Source organism: Aplidium turbinatum, chromosome 9, assembly GCF_918807975.1.
Source record: "Aplidium turbinatum chromosome 9, kaAplTurb1.1, whole genome shotgun sequence".
NCBI classification, from domain to species: domain Eukaryota; kingdom Metazoa; phylum Chordata; class Ascidiacea; order Aplousobranchia; family Polyclinidae; genus Aplidium; species Aplidium turbinatum.
The window spans coordinates 15,407,078-15,429,157 of record NC_137480.1 but is presented as its reverse complement, the minus strand read 5'-3'; the positions used below and the strand labels follow the sequence as shown (position 1 = coordinate 15,429,157).

The 22,080-nt window shown below is 37.8% G+C and overlaps 1 protein-coding gene across 3 annotated transcripts; it reads right to left on the bottom strand.

The window, feature by feature from the left end:
- Positions 1 to 6,897: 6,897 nt before the first annotated feature.
- Positions 6,898 to 20,832, bottom strand: LOC145777029 (E3 ubiquitin-protein ligase UHRF1-like). 3 transcript variants are annotated; one of them, XM_082588297.1, is made up of 19 exons: positions 20,491 to 20,832; positions 16,453 to 16,539; positions 16,213 to 16,338; positions 15,717 to 15,868; positions 15,293 to 15,455; positions 14,946 to 14,992; positions 14,449 to 14,558; positions 13,563 to 13,755; positions 13,104 to 13,227; positions 12,909 to 13,016; positions 11,411 to 11,515; positions 10,094 to 10,200; positions 9,743 to 9,905; positions 9,307 to 9,444; positions 8,907 to 8,985; positions 8,588 to 8,730; positions 8,152 to 8,250; positions 7,657 to 7,835; positions 6,898 to 7,241 (listed from the first exon to the last, which is right to left on the bottom strand). In XM_082588297.1, the coding sequence occupies exons 1-18, from the start codon at positions 20,641 to 20,643 to the stop codon at positions 7,689 to 7,691; spliced, it is 2,244 nt and encodes a 747-aa protein (XP_082444423.1). In that variant the 5' UTR covers positions 20,644 to 20,832; the 3' UTR covers positions 6,898 to 7,241; positions 7,657 to 7,688. The 3 variants fall into 3 exon arrangements, with proteins under 3 accessions (XP_082444423.1, XP_082444424.1, XP_082444422.1); XM_082588298.1 differs by having other exon boundaries at positions 7,661 to 7,835; XM_082588296.1 differs by having other exon boundaries at positions 6,898 to 7,835.
- Between the last annotated feature and the right edge of the window lie 1,248 nt (positions 20,833 to 22,080).

Here is a 22,080-nt window from a genome sequence, read left to right as displayed (position 1 = left end):
AAATTTTCATAATAAAAATCATGCCCATCAATTAAACATTCAAAACTTCAATAAAATTCTTTTCACACACTTATAGGATAAAGCAGATGGAAACTTCAATTTTTGTTTTCATCTATTTGCCATTGTCAAACTCGTAGCATCGAAACTTAGTGCCCTCGTGTTCTTTCTGTTTGAAATGCTCTCATGCAGCAGCGGGCATTCGTCAGATAAAATTGATAAACCCCACAAAAGCACAGCTATTGTGGGCAATAATAAATAAATCACGTTACTTTTTATTACCTTTTAGGTAGTTGTCAAAAACAATGCCAGCAAGCTGATTGTAAAAAGATTTCATGGCAGCAAATGATTATCGATCAAGAAAATATGTAGGCCTACATGTATAACAGAACTAGCTTACTAGCATATGGACAGGAAAATAGAACAGGTTCTATACCTGATTCAATTAACTTCACACCTCTTATTTACTTAAGTTAAAATGAAACGAAAACATAATTGCCTGCCGCTCAATTCGTTACAGCCAACGCGTGTAGGAAGGTTGGTATTAAATAAACTGAAAAGAGTTAATGGTGCGATGTTGTATGTTGATTGTCGGGCACTCAACATCAAGCAATGCCATACGAAGGTAAAAGAATGATCGATAGATATCGGTTGAGCAAAATTATTGGATTTCATTTTTGTAAAGGTTTATTTTGATTGGCGATATAATTCATCAATTGGTTTGTATCAAGCCAAATCATAAGTTTCGACATGCGTGCGATTTTTGATTTGCTTTTACAAAACCTTGCTTTTTCTCACAATCCTAGGATAGGCCACCAGCCTACCATGAAAGCAGCACTGCGTGTTTTTACGAGGAGGTGCCAGTTGCCACAATACCCATGCCATCTATCCAAATAGACTGCGATGTCAGTTTTGGAAGGTAACTGATGTGTAGGCTACTGTAGACTACAGTAAATTGATATTTAGCCAATATTTTTATGAGAAAGATTGAATCTCTCGTCTTTACTTCAACATTTTTTATCTAACTATTTCGTGTCATGTAATGCAGACAATGATAATGGACAGTAAGTCTTTTTCTAAAACGTTAATATGAAATGAACTTTTCTCAAAGATGTAATTGCACATATTTTGCTTTGTTCTTGAATTTTTAATGTCACCAGAAACTGTAGTCTTGCAAGATCGATAGAAGAGTAAATAACATTTTGCAGTAAACCTATAGTATAATTTTTATTCTCATAGAAGTATTATCTGTAGGCTATAGGGAAAGTTTTTATTGACCTAACAATACAGAAAAAAAGACTTTACAACTAAAAAAATTGACTTTATTGACCTAACGCCATTGGACTGAGTGAATCATTGTTTCTTGTGTTTTATATTTAAAAGAAGGTTGCATCATCGAAAATGAAATTTGAATCAACGCAAAAGCATTTACATCCTCAACTGAATGTAGCCTATTAGGAATTAGGCTATGGCTAGTCTGAAGTCTATGTGGGCAACTAACTTCACAATGAACATCTCTTTCACCAAAGACAAGAGTTCAAATGTACAGTAACATGATGTAGTGTTTCACATTTTCGGCATGAGTTTCTGTAATGGTCAGATGTTTGCGAAGAGTCAATTTTTTTTTACAGTGGAAACAAGAAGTTATTAAAGTATCAGTTTTTCTCCACATTTAAAAGAAAACAGTTGGACTGGACGTGTCAACTACAAAAATTTGACTTTATTGACCTAAAATAAAAATTGACCAAACGATAAAAACGTGACTTTTTATTGACCTATCAAATTAAGATGTAGAAACATACTCTTTGTGTCCGAAATTCTTACTAAAATCCCACCCCGCAATAACTTAGCCTACTTACAAAAATGACTTTATTGATTTTACTTGTCCTAGTTATTTGATGATACGTTTTATAGCTTGAAAGAACGAAGAAATTCCTTCAGCAGTTCATCTGTACGAAATCCTCCAGTTCGAAAGAAACAAGATCTACAGTTACCCGTGCAAAGACTTCGTTGCTATAGTGATGGAGATATCACCAGCCAGAAAATAAATAAAATCGAAAATGGCAATGAGCACCAACGACAACATTCAGCAGAATTCAACCCAATGAGATCAGATGAAGTTCCTTCCTTTGCACAGTCGCCATCTCAATATTCGGCTCCACAACTGTTCAATTTGGTAAGCTGAAATGTACAAAAAAAACTTAATAGTAGGTTGTTGCGGTCTGTTTTTTGTTTGGATTGTGAAAGCTGTCCTTGAAGTGCTGAAGCCCACAACGCGGGAGTTGACCATCGCTGCTTGATCATGCCATTTGTTTGCTTGCAAAGTCCGACGTTTATCCAACTCAGCTATTGGCGCGGAAAAGTATTTTTTAACATGCAAAAAGCATTTGAGCATCGATGCGTTTTGAATTAAGTTTTGCTTAATCGGATTTCGATGTTGCCTAGGTCCACGCAGTAATCAAAAAGATAATCATACAAAAAAGACCACAATCAAAAACAAAACTATAATCGATGTCCATATTTGTTTGTGATCATTGATTTTGCGTCGTTTATCATATTCCTTTGTGAAGAGAAATAATCTTTCATGTTGAAAGAATACTGACTTCCAGCCGTTTGGTTTAACTGTTTGTTGTATGTGGACTACATGCAATAAGAACTTATATGCAAGGGACCGAGGCTGGGGAAGATTTGCCGGGCCTCTTCGCCAATCTCTCATTTGATGCGCTGCATGAATAGGGTCTGTACAAATAGGACACTATCATGAATTTCTAAAGGCATTTTATAAGCTCGACTATCACCTGATAGGACTAAACAAATAAGAAACTTACACTTGAAAAAGCATCACTCATGCCAAACCGAAAATGGCGCGGAAAAAGCGTTAAAAAACACCACATAAAACTTTGCTTCAGGCAGTACGTAGAACTAATACCAACGCTCATGATTTACTCGCATCCTTTCGGAGTCGCTACTGGATTTGTGATTTCATTACATAGAATAGGCTACAGTAATTGATATCTTAAATCATACGGTAATGAAACTAGACCAATTGTTTAAGGATGGAATAAAAGATTTTTTATTTGGTAGCGTTTTTTTTTGCAGTAAACCAATATCCTTATTTTAAAATCGATATTTTATCAAATAGGCTAGCACAAACTACAAAAGTATCATAGAGTCAGGCTAAGATTTGCCATTAATTATTATTTATATGCACTTCCTATACTGTAGTTTACACCTTTTTATGCATTTTAAGACACAAAATAAAAAATTACAGAACTTTAACCACATAACAGTAATTTCGGAAAAAATGCACTATATTGAATGGAATCAAAAATGAAGTTGAAAAAATATTACAAAAAACTTAAACAGTTGATCCCCTGTAATGTAACAAGTAACAACAGCGGTAATTTGTTGTGCAGATTCTATTATACAAAGCTTTTTTGGTGTTTTTAGATCAGTGACGCTAGGTCAACGAGATTAAAAATAGATGACAAACCTTAGCATAAAAGCTCATGTCTAAATGAAAAATTGAATATTTATGAGTGTAGTGACTGAAAACGGCTTTTGTTTTAGTAATTAAAAGTACGTTACTATTCCTGCCAAACCAAAGAAAGAGCAAAAATATGGCCCTAAAATAACCAGAAGTATGTGTTTCTAGCGCTGTTGCAATATTGAATTAATTTATATCCCCAAAAGCTGTTTAGTTGTGCTGAAGCTCGGAAGACGCTGCAAAGTCAAATTGATTTGTAATTTTAGCTGGAGCTGCTGACGCAAAAAGAAAAGGCTCGGCCTAAAAATGTGACGTGCATTTGTTGTTGCTCAAGGCTTGACCAGTCAGCAAATCAGTATTTTGCTTACATTAACTCAGTGTGTACAGACGTTGAATGATTATAAAAGAACTGAATTGCTGGTTAGTAAGAAAGAACACCTTTGGCAAACTCAATCGACTACGAACAGCAGAAGGCAGCATCCGCAAGGATTGTTGGCTCCTTTGGCAGTCTGCTTCGATGAGAGAAATAAACTGCTCATGTCATTCTTGAGGGCCCAGTCTGTAAAACACCAAATGAGAGGCATGACATAGCTGTAGAAGACGAAGCTGCCTTTAACTTAGCTTTCTACCGTCTGTCCTAAACTTTGAAAAATCTTGGCAGCATGAGCTAATATTTTAGGGTGCATGTGTGTTTTTCTGAGCGCAGGATAAGTTTCCAATTCGGCTTATTTTAACGAGTACCGTACTCAATACTGTATTTGCAATACTTACTGGACAAATTGGAAATAAAAAATTACTGCCGTTAACTCAAAAGTTTATGAACGTTCGCAAAACTTGTGGTGGCTACGGAATCCACGCAACCAGCAAATCGGTGCTCCTTTACAGTAGCCTATATTGATTTAACGTTTGTAGATGTTGATTATTGTATCCAAAGGATTGATTTGATGGAGGGAAACAAAAGCAATTTTCAAAAGGATGTCGAGTCAGGATGATGTGACCAAAGGCTGGCTTCTCTTATGTTTTTTGTATAGTTGGGGTAACACGATTGATTGCGAGAAACATTTTTCTTCGAATGAGAAAGCTTTTTGAGAGCTTAATCTCGGCAGTTATGCATACTTGGAGAGGCTTCAAACCACTGACACAGGCCCGGTTACAGAGATTGACAGTAAAGTTTCTGATTGGCTTGGCTGTGAACGATTTCATCCATTAGGACAGATAGGTGAAGCTGAATGGAGATCAATCCTAGATGCGATGAACTGACAATCTAAAACTTTTTTTTTTTGAAACTAAGCTTTCAGAAGCAACCTAAAATATTTTATATTGCAGAACAACTTTGCCAGTTACGCTTCCCAACATCAACCTCTCCCGGCAACATTAATTCAGCTCTATCCACAACCGAAAGACAAGGCGTGTGGAAAAGTGCCTTCGGATATCAGAAAAAATTCTCCCAAATCGCTCTGTGCGTCGTACAGGGCAAAACATAATGCTTCGAAAACGACTGTGTTTCAGTCACAGAAATCTGTGCAGCACTCTCTGTTCAGCCATCACGCTTCTTCTATTTCGCCCGTGGCTCAACAACGACGCGGGGTATTGATATCTAGAGATGAAACATCGACTTCCAGTAAAACCACTTTGGGCCAACAAAGCCTTCAATCCAGCACTGACAAAAAAGCTAAGATTCCATTTCAATCCAGGCCTGACCGAGTAGGGTACACCCGCTTTGTCCATAGAATCGAAAACGTGCAGCGACAAATAGCAGTTGCCTACTTTGCACAGAGCCTGATGAGATTGCTTCTTGAAACTGCGTTCTTGATAGTGCAGTATCTTGTCTTCAGTTTTGATGTACCAGAGTTGTTTAAGTGTGAGAGATGGCCATGTCCAAACAAGGTAAGCCAATTGCAATAACACCTGTAAACTTTCCTTTATGTAACAGCAGCAACAACTGCCTAGTTATGAAGACAAAATTAAATGTTGCATACCGTAAAAAGTAAATTGGGCTAATTAGCAATATAGAATTCTTTGTAAACATTCGAGATCCTAGTAAGTCCTACCTTCCGCCGTGGTCGATCGCCTACGACACGCAGAGGATATCTGTCGTCATAAGCGATTCAAGAAAATGGCCTTGAAGAGCTGTCGAATACTTTGAACAGAACAGTGCTAGGCCTATTTCATAAGCATTTTATCAGATCACCAACATGCGGTAAAAGGGTGGCTTTGACTGGTTTATTATTGCAGTTGTGAACAAGTGGGGCACTGCTGTTTTGTGGATTTACTATTTTTAACGCAGGTCGACTGCTTCGTTTCCAGACCGAATGAAAAATCAGTCATGTTGTATTTCATGTTTGGGGTAACTGCGTGCTGCATCCTTCTCACAGTTCTAGAGTTAGTAGCTCTGATGAAGAGACACTGTCAAATAATGTACGAAAAGAATAAAATGAAAGGTGAGATTGCGAAAAATAGCCAAAGTTTTCTAAAGCATCAAATGTGCCGATCTTGGTTTAAAAAGGATTTAAATTAATTGGTTTTCGTTCAAAATTAACTACGGGCTTCATTGTGGATTTAAAACCGAACTAAATTTTAAATTCAAGCAGATATGACACCTAAACCTTTACAAATGTACGTTTTGTGATTCGTTGATTGAAATTGTTTCTGCTTTGCACTTAGCTGTAAAAACATGCGTTGCTTCTGCCAAAAATAACAAAAAGCCGGATCCGTTTGGAAGGTTCGATCTGCGGAAAAATCCTCATTTACTGGAAGGATTTACCAATATGAAGAAACGTCACAGGTAACAATAGCAAAGTTCTAACAAAACAACTTTACGCCACGACAATTGGCTTCATTTTGCCCACTGTTTCATAAGACATTTTAAAAGTGCACCAACATTTCTTCATTGTTTGCAGCATGGAACTTTTTGATGAAAGCTCTTCGTCGGAAAGCAAGTCGACAAAATCATCAAATTCGGAAACAGACACAGATGAGCAAGACAACTCGTTCGATTCGGAAGACTTGAGCTCCATGTTTGACAATGACATGGGAGATCAGGCTGATTACAACAACGAACAAGCTGAAGCTGCTGAGGCAGGGTATGTCTGACAATGGCGTGAAGGAGTGTGCTTTACAACTGGGGGATAAACCTGTCAGCGTAGAAGACCAGACTGTGTATGATGAAGATGAACACGTCTAGTCGTCTATTTCCTGGCTAATAAACCTGGTAGAAGACAAAAAACGTTGAAAAATCTAGATTTGGAATACTAACAAAGTAGATGATGTCGTTTCAACTGAATGCAACTTTGCTGAGCCTAACGCAAATATATGTCAAGTTGTCACTTGGTTTTCTTTGGTGATGATGAGATAGTTTTCAGGACCGCTTTCTGCAGAGTTTTTATGTTAACATGTTCATTGCAATTTCTAAGTAGAGGTTTTCGAAATTTTATTAGAAAATCAAACTGGAGAATAACAATCATACAACGCAGTAAAAACATGATACAGAAGCATACAGCAGATGATATTGAGCAGTACTACGACACCAAAAGGCGAAGCACGTTAAATTTGTTGTTTCACATATTGCAACACATACTCAAAAGGATATCTGCTACAAGATACTTGCTGCAGATTTGAGCTGATTGTTAGCAAAGACAATGCTAAGTGTTCTGTCTCCATTGAGGGTTTCAATGTGACGCGATAGTTTCCCCATAGAGCCATGGCACACAAGCAAGAGTGTCGAGATTCGTAGCAATAGATTCCCATAGAATTCGGCCTAAAAAGTTTCAAAAATTGAATGAGGCAGTCTTTTTTTAATCTCTACATCTTTGTAGAAAAATTGGATGCTTGCGACGTTATTGCAATAATTCTGAAACGACACATCAGAGAATCTCTACGTCCGGTTTGGAGACACCTGGTCTAACAAAGTGGAAGAATCCAAAAACATCAACAAATAAACATAAAAAAGCGACGTTTGAGTTAAGGCACGTTGACAAAGCAGACGTCAGACAACAAATCAGTCATTTTTACATTGATTTAACGTCTGCAGACACTGAATCAATGTAACAAAACACTGACTTGCTGTCTGGGACGTAATTACGAACGAAGATAGTTCTGGGGCTCATCCAGCCAGATTTTTTTACAATAATTCAACCTCTGCGGACGTTGAATAAATGAAAAAAATGATTGACTTGCTAGCTGAGTAGATGATCTTTGCTGAGATTCATCTCCCACTGTCGTAGCCAGGAAAAAAATTGAGCAGGACTTTCTGCAGATCAACGTTGATTTCTAGTTTGTTGTCCTTTCCTAGTTCTGTGCGACACATCGGGCAAGAGTAGACCTCGGCTTTGAACGAGCGCTGCAAGCAATCCTGCAAAAACAAAAACAAACAAAAAAACAAATTTACCAAGTTTAATGAAGCACTAGGCCACAGTTCAATTTTGGAGCACTAACAAAACTTCGGTTGCAATCGTACCGCTAAAAGCGGTCAATGATATTTAAAGGTCAAATGTTGAAATTAGAGACAGTCGACATAAAACTTTCAAACACATGGCTCTATGTGTCTTTTCACATTGACTTGCAGCGAAATTTATGACAATTTAGACACAAAATTACTGATGAATTGCGTTCAAAACGACAAAAACACAAGAATGTGTTTAGCTGATTGGGTAAAAAAATATAAATACCTTGCACATATTGTGCTTGCAAGAAGTGGTGACTGGCTGGTAAACAAGGTCCTGGCAGCAAACACAGGAAAATAAACTTTGCAGCTTCTCATAAAAGATCTGTTCAGAATACAAGAAAACCTTACAACACAGCGTCAAAGTGATCATTAACGAAATTTATCTCAAGCTGCAAGGTATATTTTTACGATACTGAATCCACCAGCGTTTTGCACGAGTACAACCTAAGCACACCTCTAATGCTATCAGAAACCAATTACCGCATTGCTGTGTGCTCAGAAACCAAGTCAAGTTTCAATTCAAGATCTTATGATATGCAACAAGGCCTGGGATATCCAACACACATCTGACCATGCAAACCAGACATTGGATGACACATGTACGGCTTTGCGTAGATGTTAAGTGCAATGTTGCTGAAAAAGATCTGCGCCGAATGTACCTGCTGTCCCTTGGAGGTGCACTCTAGCCCTTCCTTCCATAGTTTATCGTTCTCCTTGTCCGCCTTGATGAGCTTCTTGATGTCACTCGCAACTTCATAGGCAGCGAGTTTTGCTTTCTTATCTTTTCCCTTGGAAGTCGAGTCTAAAAAAGATACTCACTAGCAAATTTTACTTTAATAAATACAAAAAAGCACAAGAAAATGCACCATTCCTCAAACAACTCCCCATAAAAGGACAGCATCGCATACTATACCAGTAAGTTAGTTTGTCGTCACTATAACGCTTTAATAAAACAATTGAAAACACTATTAGCCGTACCGCGTTTCCGTTTTTTGTTCTCTTTATTTTCGTTGTCAGCAGATGCATTCTTTTGCGACTCAAGATAGCCATCAGGGTACTGAAAGTAAACAAACATGTGAGTGAATGAAAAACTTTGTTACCTTTTCAGTGCACGTCCGCAACGCAAAGCCTTCCTGTAAGTTTCAGTGTAGTGCACCACACGGGATCTTTCAATGACATTACAACAAATTGATAACAAACTGCAATAACTCCTGTAAAGAGCGGTTCAAAATAATCAGTGAAGAAACAAGACAAAATTGCTGGGCGTTCAAAATTAGACAAAACTTTTACTTTACAGCCAAACAAAAATATTTCGTAACTCCTCTAAGTCTATACGATCACAAGAACACACAAGGCAGTTGTTATCATGTTGCTGCACCTGCATTTCTATTCCAAGTTCTTTAATTTTTTTCTTTCCTTTGCTCGTCCAAGGAGCTGGTTCTGTGTCGTCACGACGAAATAAGTATCTCCATACAACGAAACCAGATTTGCCGGTTTCTGGCCAGTATTTCACCACCTTTGAGATACAACGGCTGGAAGTTATTTTCTTATGTGCAAACACTGATCGTTCACTACGACGAAGGAGAGCGATCATTTCACGTGAAATAGCATTTAGAATGATATTCCAACATAATCATTCAAATTAAAGAAATAGCTGATCCGCCAGTCGAAAAAGGACATTGAAACCAATAGATGCCGAAAGATGTTTTATTTCTTGGTTAAAGTTGCATTTTTACAGCTTTTATAATTTCAGTAAAGAAAAACAACTTTTTCAATTGGAATTTTCCCACCGACCCCTTAACCGCACCACTGACCTTGTAAATCCCATCATAACGATTTCCTTCCTTTGGTGCATATGAGCTGTGCTTAGCCGCCTTGTAGTTCCTCACCACGCGAATAGGCCGAGATTTCGCCCAGTCGGTGGACTCAGCCCCGTTTTTGGAATCAATTTTTGCGTTGCAAGAACGAGCAATGGCCCTGAAGTAGATGGGAGAAATTATGCATGGTTTCAAAATGAGGTGATCAATAACGATGCAATGCGACAATACGTGCATGAACCAGTTACTGCACTTCTAAACTCGCATTCTCTCTTTCAGTAGTTGAAAGTTAAACCAACAAATGCACTTGAACCCGAAGCCTTTTTTAAAACTAGGTTGAAAGCGTACATGTTATTCTTAGCAAGAACTTGATCACACGACTGGCCGGCAGTTCGTTTGTTGCCAGATAAATCTCTTCCACCGCTTCCCGTGTACGTAAACTCCTCTCCATTGTCCTGTAACGAAATGTTTGGGAATAATGCGTCACTTGTATTTCAATACTGCATAGTGCATGACCAATCGTGTAAACTCTTGTTCAATAATTCCCAATTATTTAAGCACAAATTGTACAAAAACCGCACAAATACTCTGGGGAAGCGGTGCAAGCATAAAGCTATAGAAGTACAAAAGTAAAGAGACTGTATACAATAAAGAGATAAATTTAAAAAAAATTTAAAGTGTTGTTAGCGAAAGAACAATGTAAAAGTCCACCCCAAAAAAAACAACACACAGTATAGCAAAGTTTACAAAGAATATTTCTTTTGCCGACCACCTGGCACTACTTTGTGGATCCGAAGGGATCACGGACGCAGTTTGGGAATTACTGTTCAATTAGCCACTGACAAGGCGAACATTTAAACTAATTTTAAAAATCGCTGTCAACATCATCGCAGAAAAGGTTGATGTTGAGAGTTTGTGTTGCAAAGACGCATACCAAACAGTGTTAGAAACGTTGAATCTAAATCACTGAAAAATATGCAAGCCAGCAACACAATATGTTGTGCAGGTAGGAAAGGAAGTGGTGTTGGCTACTCACTCATTCATACAACACTGAAAATGGTTGTTAGCTTTTTAACATCCAAGCAACTGAACATTTGCAAATTTACGCAACGATAGCTCCACCCCCACGCACATTCAACGAGTAACTTGTGTGTCATGAAAGCTGTTGTGTGTTATAACCAAAAACCACATTTAGTGACAGTGCTGCCAAGTCGTAGCTGTCATTTCGACACAATTGTCACGCAGGGCAGTGGGCAATGGACCTTTCAATCTTCTGCACACTTCTAATTCAATTGTCCTAAACTAATTTTTGAGAAGCTTTTTATAGTGTCTGACCTATAGCTACAACTTAGCGTAAATCTGGTAACAATGAAATGCTATAGCCTACGTGATATGAGATACGTTAAATGCAAGAGGAATTCCAAGACCTTAAAATAAGGTGAGGCTTGACACGATGCTTATCAATGTAACAGATTTAAGAGTTTAATGCAAATTGAGAAACTAACCCAGTGAAATTGCTTACGCTGAAGTTACAACAAAAATATCTCCATGTTCTCCAAGAATGCACAATTAGCAAACACTAAAAAACCACACACAAGTCAACCGTCATAATCTAAAAATAAAAAGCTGCCGATGTATTGATAGAGGGATAGAGGCATATGTTACCTCGTCGTCTTCGTAGCCACCAGACAAGACGATGGAATACGCAGTGTCACCTTCTTTCCCGTGAATGCCGGACACGTGTGGGCGGTGGACTCCAGATTCACTGACCTGCCGCGCACAAGCGTCATCCGTGAGTTGGATAAATTTATTCACCACATCAAAACTTCGGAAGATTGAAAAATCCAACAAATGAATAAGACCATAGGCGCCTAACTATTTTTTTGGCCGTGGGGGCGAAAGCGTGTTTCATCAGCAGCAACGTAAATTCAGCGAAATGTCACGCAGATAAATGACGTAATTATGTCGTCACACTAGGATTGCTTCTATTGCCACACTCGAAGTTATCGCTACGTTCGACCTACCGTTAATTATTATAAACAAAATTCGACCAAAACACATGCTATGCGTCTGCGTTGGCTAGCGGTTGATGGACTGCGATTCTTTAAGCTAAGCACAACATAAAGTTTAGCAACGAACTAGATTTGTTAGCATGAAACAAGAGACGAAAAGGTTTACTAAAAGGTATTGTCTGTAAATGGAATGAAAATACTAACTTGATCATACGCTTGAAAATATACCTGTTGAAAGTAAAATCATTCATGTTTACATCAATTCAACAGCGAACAGCACGTCACCTTGAATACATTTAAAAGTTTCTGACATCCGTAAACAGCCCTTGAAAAATAGTCACGGAGAGACGTTTGATTAAGTTTTCGACTTAACATTGCTCCCTTTTCACTACAATATCGCAACTTATCGCTGACCAGCTTTCAAGTTTCAATTCGCTGTAATACGCCCGTTTTCGGGTTGCAGATGAAACAAAAAATGCGCATATTTCCCGCCTTTGATCGGGTTTCTATGGCAACGGTCGTGTGTGCGCCATGCAGTTTGCGCGAGTCCGTTGTTGTGTTGATTATGCCGCGTGTGCGCAATGCGGTTTGTACCAGCCCTTGTTGCGTTGGTTAGTGGTAACCTCGGGCCGAGACTTCAAGTTCATTTTCACAGCAAGCGATTCACTGCCGCGACAATTCTCTGCAGAGGTTTCGACTTTCGAAAGCGACATCGAGTCTGTTTGCAAGCGCATTAAGCTAAACGCACGCGTCAACGTAGCAAATTATGTTGTTTTTGGGTGCATTCAACATCTGATGACATTGAATCGACGCAAAATGGTAGATTTTTGATATGTCTCAGGCAGCAAAATCAGTCATTTTTACATTAATTCAACGTCTGCAGACGTTAAATCAATGTAAAATTGACAGATTTGTTTGTCTGGGGTGGGATTGTAGCATCGCTACTCGTTCTAGTGATTATTTAGCGCAAAGCTGTTGTGGTTTGCTTTTAAAAATGTTTTCCTGCTGCCGATCGCTAGTTCATCTATTGTTTTATGTATCAATGCAGCATAAAAGGTTGCTCCCATGCATAAATATGCGTGGGGGCCTGGCCCCCACGGGTTAGGCGCCTATGAATAAGACACCACAGTTTATAAACATAATGCGTGTACCTGAACACGGAATTTCCACAACGTACCAACAGGTACGCCTGGCACAGGACCGCAGTGATTGGAAGGCACGATGGTGCAGATTTTAGAACGTCCTACACAAGCCATTCCCTGAAATACAAGTGAAATTCATGATAGTTTTCTAGATACCGTTATTGATACGAAACCACAGTAATGGCCTGCTACAAATTGTGGTACCTTTCCCCAGTCTCTTTCAGTCTCGTTTTTCGCCGACATCATCTTGGCCTTTTTCTTGCTTTGTTTCAGTTTCTCTCCGGCGTTTACAACTTCCGACCGATCGTTTTGACACAAAGGACAATACCTGAGTCGTGAAAATAAATGTGAATGGGTGCAAAGAGCAACAGTCAGTAAACAAAGCCGTTGAAAAGCTCGTTTGGGCCGGGTACCAATGACATTCCAAGGCTCTAAAACACGATACATCTCAAGAAATACGTGAGGAGGGGTAATGCTTGCAAAATCACCAAGAATAGCTTTCTCTCAAAAATCAGAAATTGCTTCCTAATACCACCTAGCCTGGTCCAAAACTCTGGTAAATGTCACAGTCAACTATCACAAACAAACCAACAATTCAAGCACGGAGAAATGTACGCACAAATCGCTTGCACACAGTGCTTTTAAAAAAACGTTTCAACTTACCATTCATCTTCCTCGGGAAGATTTTCCAGTGGGGGATCCAAGCAAAACGTGTGGAAAGGAAGATTGCACTCGTCACAGAGAAGAGTTCGATCATACGCTCGTTTTTCACCGCACACGTGACATCCGCATTCCTTACACTTTCGCTTCGTGTTATCGTTGCAGTGACCGCAATAAGGCTCTTTCTCCGTATTGCCTGAAAACAAACAGCAAATTGTAGCTAGATAGAAAACAGCAAATTTCGTCATTAAGAGAAAGCAAAACTTTTCACGTAACGCAACAAATGGGAATCTCAAATGCTGTTTGCAGTGATGCTATGGCTGCGGCAGCTCGTGTTGCTTTCCGCACACGAGGGTTTAAACTTTAAAGCAGCGTTTTTCAACCTTTATTGAGCCACGAAACACTCTATGCATTAAAATAATCTTGCGGAACACCAAACGAAATTTCAATGGAGTAAGATAAACAACACAACTTATTCGCTGTCAGTTTTTCTCATTGCAATATTTGGTTCTGTTTGGATGAGCATAAAGTTGATATACGGAAAAGAATTGCAGAAAGATAAACGTAAAGCTTTTGGTTTTCGACAGGTGTTCCATAAAACACTGATCGAACTAATTAAATTTTTGTGGAACACCTGACCATCTTTCGTGAAATACAGCTTGAAAATCAGTGGTTTAGAGACATCAAGAAAATTGAAATATTAATTTTTAAGGTTTCTTTATATGCAAACCATGCTTCAAAACTCAGTTATCTAAAAAAATAACATTGGGAACACATACTAGTACCCAAGTTTTTGGATGAAAGCTCAAAAACACATTATTAGCCCCCAAAACAACACAAAAACCATACTATGCTGCTAGCATGATTAATTATAAAAAGCACAACTTACGTTTAATTGCGGTTTCATCTGTCAACAAACTGCTCTCCTCACCACATTTTTCAATGGCAAAAACTTCTTCAACGTACATAATCTTACAGGGTTTCAGAGTCTTTTCATGCCTGAAAGTAAATCACATTACTTACATAAATAAATAGCATCGAATTGAAAACACACTTAGTTTCTTTACGACCAAGTCATTAGTGTTCGCAATTACAGTTAAGTTCCGTTGTATTCAGTAAAGAACCCAGAAACGGCATCGTTTCGAGTGTTGTACCAGGGCTCTCATCACTCGGCTATGCAGGCGACAATGAATGTGTTATGCAGCAAAACAATAAAACTTTGTGAAGACTGACAGTAACATAACTGCATCTTTAATGACATACGGTATCTGCTTTGTTAATTGAACTTCATTGCAATTACACAGAGAAAAACTTGTCATGCCGGAACATTTCGTTTCAGAAATATTCACGCGAGAGCTTCAAACTACGTTAAGCATCCTGTATTACCCTAATATAAGTTCAACTTCAATGTCCTTCACAGATCTTCTGATTTTCTGAAATAAAAAGATTGTGCTGTGACAAAGAACTTCTGTTGTTGTTATCTGCAGATTTGTAAACTTGTACGTTTTTTATGATTTATAACAAAATTACATACATGATCAAGTTGATGACGTTTTAGGTATAAGAAGCTTATATATAAAGGTTGCACAACACTCACTAACTGCATGTTCGCTAAATAAATTATATAGATGCTGCTTGTAACGATAATCAGATTATTATAATTTACTACTGTCAAAAATCAGTAGTCTAACTTCTACTTAGAAAAGCAAAATTTTAATACTGTATATACTTACTTTGTTCAGTATGTTAGCATCATACCAGAACCCTCTTTGAAACGGTTTATCAATGTTGTAGTTTACCATAACTTTGTCATTGATTTTAATATCATCCCATTCCAGTAGTTTTCTTGCACGCGGACGGACATAATTTTCAGCAACAATCTTACCTTCGTCATACCTGAACAAAAAAAAAAACAAACGTAAAAAAATAATAAGTAAAGTGTTTGAGAGTTAATGTCATAAAGTTCCATAGGCTATAACAAAAGTGAATACTTTCAAATCAATACAAGTCTACGACTTGAAACTTTTCAACATCTATTTATTATCAATTATTTAGGTCATCCTTTAATTCATGATCAATGGGTTTAGACATATTAACATTGCTGTGGCTAAACTACGATTGTTCATTGAAATTAGATAAATGAGAAAATCTGCTTACTCGTCAAATGAAATTTCATATTTCTGTAAACCCTCTTCATCAGATGAAGATAAAGACAAAATTTTCGCTTCAAACCAAGCTCCAGTTGCAGTGTCTTGTACATCCACAAAATCATTCGCTTTAAAATGACTACTTTCATTCATTTCAGGCTCCTACAAATTTATTATTAGCTTAGGTACCGTATGTAGTAACCGCAACTAAGTTATTTATACATCAATTGTTTGAAATTTTTGATTCAGTATTAACACAGGTCAAATGAATAGTTGAATACAGCTCCAAAAGCTTCAGTTGAATAATTTACTCAGGACATGAATTAATCAAAAATAAAACTGTATTGCACTAGAATTTCTACTTTACCAAGGCAATTACAATTTTTTACTTAGAAATGAATAATCATCTGTTTTAGTTTCACTGCAGCAGTTAAACAAAGTATTAACCTAACTTGGCTCATTCCGCTCCAGTATTAATACAAAATGATTGTATAAAGTAAACGCACATTGCTTTTTTCAGCAGGTTTGTCTTTAACACTTGAAGTTTGGGAATGTGAGTTAGCTTCTTTGGTATCAATGCCGCTATCTGTATCTGATGATACATCTTGCTTTTCAGTTGAAGATTCTGTAGGCTGAAAATAATATGACATATCAACCAAAAAAAAGGTTAAAAACTTGAAGGAAAGCATTAAATGCATCAAATTAATAATACTAAAAAGATCAGTGATTTGTCAAGAGCAACAAACCTGAATGGTTGAGGACTTGCGTTCAATCAGTTGTATTATGTCATTCAGACCAACATCATAATCAAATAGCTTGTACCCATCTTCCATCTATATGACATATATTAACAAAAATTAGCATAACATTTAACAAGTGAAAGACATAAATACGGTACTGAAGCGGTATCTCCATACGCCAATTGCCAGGCATTGTGGCTTTTTGTCGAGCTTTGTTAAGCATATTCAATATTTGGGCGTTGTCAGTTCGAATTGAGCAGGTTTTGCGGATTACAAATTGGGGGGTAGGATTATGATCTAACCCTTTAAACTGTCTGTTAATTGCTGAAAATGCCGACGATGCCTTATAGTTTTCAAGAGTTGCCAGATTGGCAAGTTTTGCTTGCCAAACTGGGCTAGTCTTCTTTACCAGTTGAGAGAAATATTTTAGCAGTTGCAGGTTGAGATATTGTCAATTTCTTTGATTTCCCATCATTTTGAATTAACTTCAGTAGAAGAAATACTAGTTTTACCGTACTTAACAATGTCTTACAGCACTGACAATGAGTATCTTTGTTAGTATTTACAATACTAACAAAGATCATTAAATCTTGAATATGTAATGGCTTTTTGTTATACAGCATTGCAAACATGATACCGGATATGACTGCAAAGAATGTAAAGATACACACCTAAACCAATACCAGTACTACCAGTATGAAATCTAAAGCATGCAAATTTATCCTTACCATGCTTTCATGTACCATATCATTTTACATTTGGTAATGTTAATGCATTTTCAGTATATTTTTTATGTGCATTTTAATTAAGGGGCAGTTTAGTTAAAATCTGTTAACAGCAGGTTCGAGTCCAAGCAGCAATGTGAATGATGCTAAGAATCAAAGCTAACAATGTAAATGATATATAGGTAAAGCGACAAATGCGCGGAAATTTGAAGAAACTTTAATGTAGCTTAAATAGTTCTTGCCCATTTCAAGTAACTTTTACCCTGTAGCTAGCCTAACATCTTAGGTATGTACTCCCAAAAAATTACGTCATTTCCGGTTCGCGTTTTTAAGCACGTAATTAAAGACTCACTACCCGCATTTTCACTCAAAAATATTAATGCGCGACGCTTATTACGGTAAAGCGCACGTGGAATTTCATTGCGCGAAAACCACTTAAATAAATAGGTTTACATCACCTATTGCACAATCGAATGAATGAATAACAGCACACAGAGCTTAGGGACGTCGAAACTCTCTTCCTGTGAACCCCAGCAGTGCCGGTCTTGGGGTATTTCGAGCCCTGTGCAGAATATGCTTTGCGGGCCCCAATGACAATGATCCAATTCAGTAGCGTAGCTAGGTATTTTAAAAGGGGAGGGGGGTTTTGACGGCCGGTGGGGCCAGATGCGATTAAGCGGGAGGGGCAGCGTTTAAGCGGAGGAGGGCGGGCAAATCCCCCCTGGCCCTCAATTCTTCTGTGGATGGGTGGGGCATTGGTGACAAACCCTAAATAGGTTATTCCTGGTAGTTTCGCACAGGGGCGCTGGAAGTGGGGCAGGCGGGGCGGATGCCCCTGGCTCTCAATTCTTCTGTGGATGGGGGGGGCAATGGTGACAAAGCCTTGATAGGTGATTCCTGGTAGTTTCGCACAGGAGCGCCGGAAGCGGGCGCGGATTCCCCCCGGACCTTCAATTTTTCTGTGGATGGGGGGCAATGGTGCCCTTTAACTTTTTTTGGCTATATCTTATCTTAAAACTTAATAAAAAATTGGCTTTTTAGCAACAAAAGTGCCATTTTTTATAACCCTGCCCCCAGTCAAAAATCGTCCCGGCGCCCCTGGTTTCGCATACTTGTAGAGGCTCTTGACGTAAGGCCGGTTACCGAGATATATATCTTAAAACTTAATAAAAAAATGGTCGTTCAGCAACAAAAGTGGCATTTTTTCTAACCCTGCCCCCATTAAAATCGTTCCGTCGCCCCTGGAAGATGCTGTCCTACAAGCATAAATAACCGACATCAGGGTTGCCAGATTATGAAAAGGTCTTAAAGCCAAATTAATACAAAAAGGCCAAACTGATATTTATCTGTTTCTATTGAAAATAATACATGACTTGTGACTTTTCTTTTTAGTCACACGTTATCCTTCCAGTTGTCTGAGGTTTACTGTAGCCTTTTTCTGCTTTCAAGGTGTTGTTCTTTAATTTCTTTACCTGTTATAAAGTAACAGTTGAAAGTAGCAGTTAAGATTTTCAAAGCAACGGTTAATAACAGTTACAAAAATAACAGTTAAGCACATCTCTATTACGAGTATTAAACAAGTATAAACAAGATTGGCCTTAAGAAGTAATAATAATATACTATATAAATTGAGAAATATTGATTAATTATGCATTTTAAAGAGTATATATGCAAATTTTAAAAAAAGGCTAAATTTAAGGCAAAATCTAGAAAAGGGCCAAATGTATAATTTCTAAGGCCAACAGAATCTAGAAAAACATTTGTGGAATCTGGCCTTAAAAAGTCCAATCTGGCAACCCTTGCCGACATGATGCACATGTCTTGCCCTGGCGCGCATAGGAAGATCTGATGCAATTTGACTTCGATCACGTGCTTTCGTGAAAAACGAAACAAAGCAATGAGATTTGGTTTGTTTCTTTTGATATGACGATAGTATCTACTCTTCACTGCAAAACAAGAAGAAATGGCGTTCGTACGGTTTCTGACGAGGCAGCATCAGCAAAGTTAATTCGACTACCAGCAAAGTAGTTATTGGAGTGAAATTAGTTAGCTAGATTTAGTTACATTTAAAGAGAAAATTTTCTACGAAAACAGATAGGTAGGATGTTACATTTTGTATCATTGCAAGAATGATGCTACCCTAGTGCTACATAATTCACAAGTCGGAACGTAAAATAATTTTGTTTGTTTATTATAATTTACACCTCCGCGCATTCAAAGCCTTTTAGCTGTTACGCGCATTTGTCGCTTTACCTATAAATCAAGAAAAAAAAAAGGCTAAATCAATGTGTCTGTGGTTTTGAGTGTACCGCACATTTGACTGCAAAACCACTTGCTGCCGGTGTATAGCAAAAAATTGTACACTCCAAATGCCATTCGAGTGTTTTCATAATCACACCCTTAGATACTTATTACTTGCATTGTATTTGATTAAGTCTTATATATATAGGCTGTTAAACAAGAGTTTTCAGTTTGTGTTTTTCAGGTCATTTGGCTAACGTCACGCAATTACAAGAAAACTAAACAGTGTGCAAAATCGTGTACAACAACCGTGACAGACTGACATGTATGTTTACAAATAGCGTATTAAATAACATACCGGTAAAGGCTTGAAAGTGGGTGAAAGGAAATCTTTGTCCCAGAGGGGTGCAGCCTATTTTGTCCCCTGAACACTTCGTTTCCCGATTTCATCAAGATCGAAAAAAATTCAGCAGAGAGAAGGCGCTGATCGGAGTTGCCGTAAACATTTCAAAATTTTTTCTTTAAAAAAATCAAGAGAAAAATACAGAAGGCCAAAGTCGCTGATTAGAGTTGCCATTGCCAAAACAATTGACCATGCTAAGTATCATGAAATAATACCGGTAGTTGAAAACCAAATTTCGGGTTAGGGTTATTTTGATAAACCGAACCTCACTTTCGGGTTGGGTGATCAAATTAAGATTGTAGCCCTTCCATTACAAATGATCACGAGCTGCCACACCGGCATGATCTATTCACTTCCAACTAACATTTCTACACAAAATTACAAAAAAAGTCACTTATTTTGTGGTGGCTTATAAAAATTTAATGATTATTTCAAGGGGAAAATTTTTAAATGTTTGCTGGAACTCTGATCAGTGACTTTGGTTTGTTCTATTTTTTTCAGTCTTTTCAGGGGGCGAAATTGGGGGTCAAAGTGTTCAGGGGACGAAATAGTTTACATCTGTCCCAGAGGCATATTATGGTAATCATAGCCATTACAAATAAAAATTGCTACTATGACAATTATGAAGCTCAAACCAAAGAAGCTACAGCCACTGTAGGGTTCATAGTGCCGTACCTGTTTTCCACGAAAAAATAGTCTTTGTGAATCACATTCAATGTTGAATAGTTGCAGAATTCTTTTTCTAAGATCTTCTATTTTGGTTAGTTTAGACAAACCATCAATTTGTACGGATCTTTTACCATCCATGGTTCGCACTTGAACCCACATTTTAGTCAAATGTTACAGTATTTCTTAATGAATCAGAAATTTTGAAAATCAAGCAGTGAAGAAATTTTGGCAGATTTTCTTTTGCTGCAATGATCAAAATTTAATCCCAAAGTTCATAAACCTTCAACTTGCATTCTTGCAAGAAAAACTTTATAACTGTTTGTACCAGGGATGCACTGTGCACACAAACACAATTTTTTTCTGAAAATGAGTTGCTTCAGAATGGCGGGAAATTTTCGCGCCAATAAACGTGTTATGATTAGGGATTTATATTACGGGATACGAAGCCTCATCCGTTTTTTTCCTTATCCGAACACTAGAAGGGCTAGTTTCAGGATACTTCTAGGGTTGCCAGATTGGGCGCTTTTACGCCCAATTGGGCTACTTTTGATTTCTCCAGGCGCCAAAAATTCGCGTTGGGCGCGCTTTTTTGGTTGGCGCCCAATTGGGCTACTTTTTTTTTAAAATATAAAATAACTTTTTATGTAAAAATTGTAGTATGTTTAAAATTTTTACCTAATTTTTAGTTATTTCACTGAGGAGCAGCGTTTTTGGAGACCTCGGTCAGGCAAGGTTACCAATTTGGTAGAAAGGTGTCAATTTTCAAAAATGTGCATGTTTAGGGTTTAATATCTGGCAATCCTGGCAACTTAAGTGATCCAGGTTTTTATGAAAATGCAGGTGGATATCCAGTTCAGTATGTTTTTATTTCTAACCATCACAACGAAAAACAATAAACGTCAAACATATGCAGGGGTCTAAAAAAAGGTAGAAGCGACAAAACACGGACGCTATAACGTGCATCATGCCAAAGCAGGACAATCAGTTATGGCATGGTCGCAACACCTTAATAAAGTTTTTACAAATGTAGAAAGATGGAGAAAAAAGGCTAGTGAAGTTTTTTTTTAACAATTTATATGAGTAAAAAAAAAACAAGACGAAAAGATACTTTCTACGTTGATCGACCTTGGTGGGTTATCAAAACTGTTGATGGTCTTGAGGGGAACACTTTTGAAGCGTTAGCTCAGTGGTCGGGAACCTTTTTAAGTAAGAGAGCCATGGCATTAAAGCTGCATTTTTGGAAATACATTTTCGTGAGAGCCGTAGGTTATACTGCAATGCCTTAACACTTAATACAATTAACACGTGGTGGCACTGGTGAAGTTTTGAAAGTAGGAACGTGTCTTGGCAAGAGGAGAAAAACAGCGGGGGGGTTTTCCCCACCAGAAAAAAATGAAAAATTACAATTAATTTGGTGCATTCTGAGCGCATTTTCAGCTCTAAATTGTAATGAAAAGTTAAGATAAAACTTTTGCGGTTTGCACTTTAGAAGATTTTTTTTTGCGAGCCAGATGCCGTCTTCAAAAGAGCCATAGGTTTCCCACCCCTGCGTTAGCTCATCACGAAAAGAAATTAAACCATTTTTTGTGTTTAGGT

Excerpts from the sequence above, each read along its gene's own strand:
- LOC145777029 (XM_082588296.1), bottom strand. The coding sequence starts at position 20,643 with ATGTGGGTTCAAGTGCGAACCATGGATGGTAAAAGATCCGTACAAATT. Across the intron at positions 14,559-14,945 it reads GAAGTTGAACTTATATTAGG|GCATGAAAAGACTCTGAAAC; the intron begins GTAATACAGGAT and ends ATTTACTTTCAG. Across the intron at positions 8,251-8,587 it reads GCACCTCCAAGGGACAGCAG|ATCTTTTATGAGAAGCTGCA; the intron begins GTACATTCGGCG and ends TATTCTGAACAG.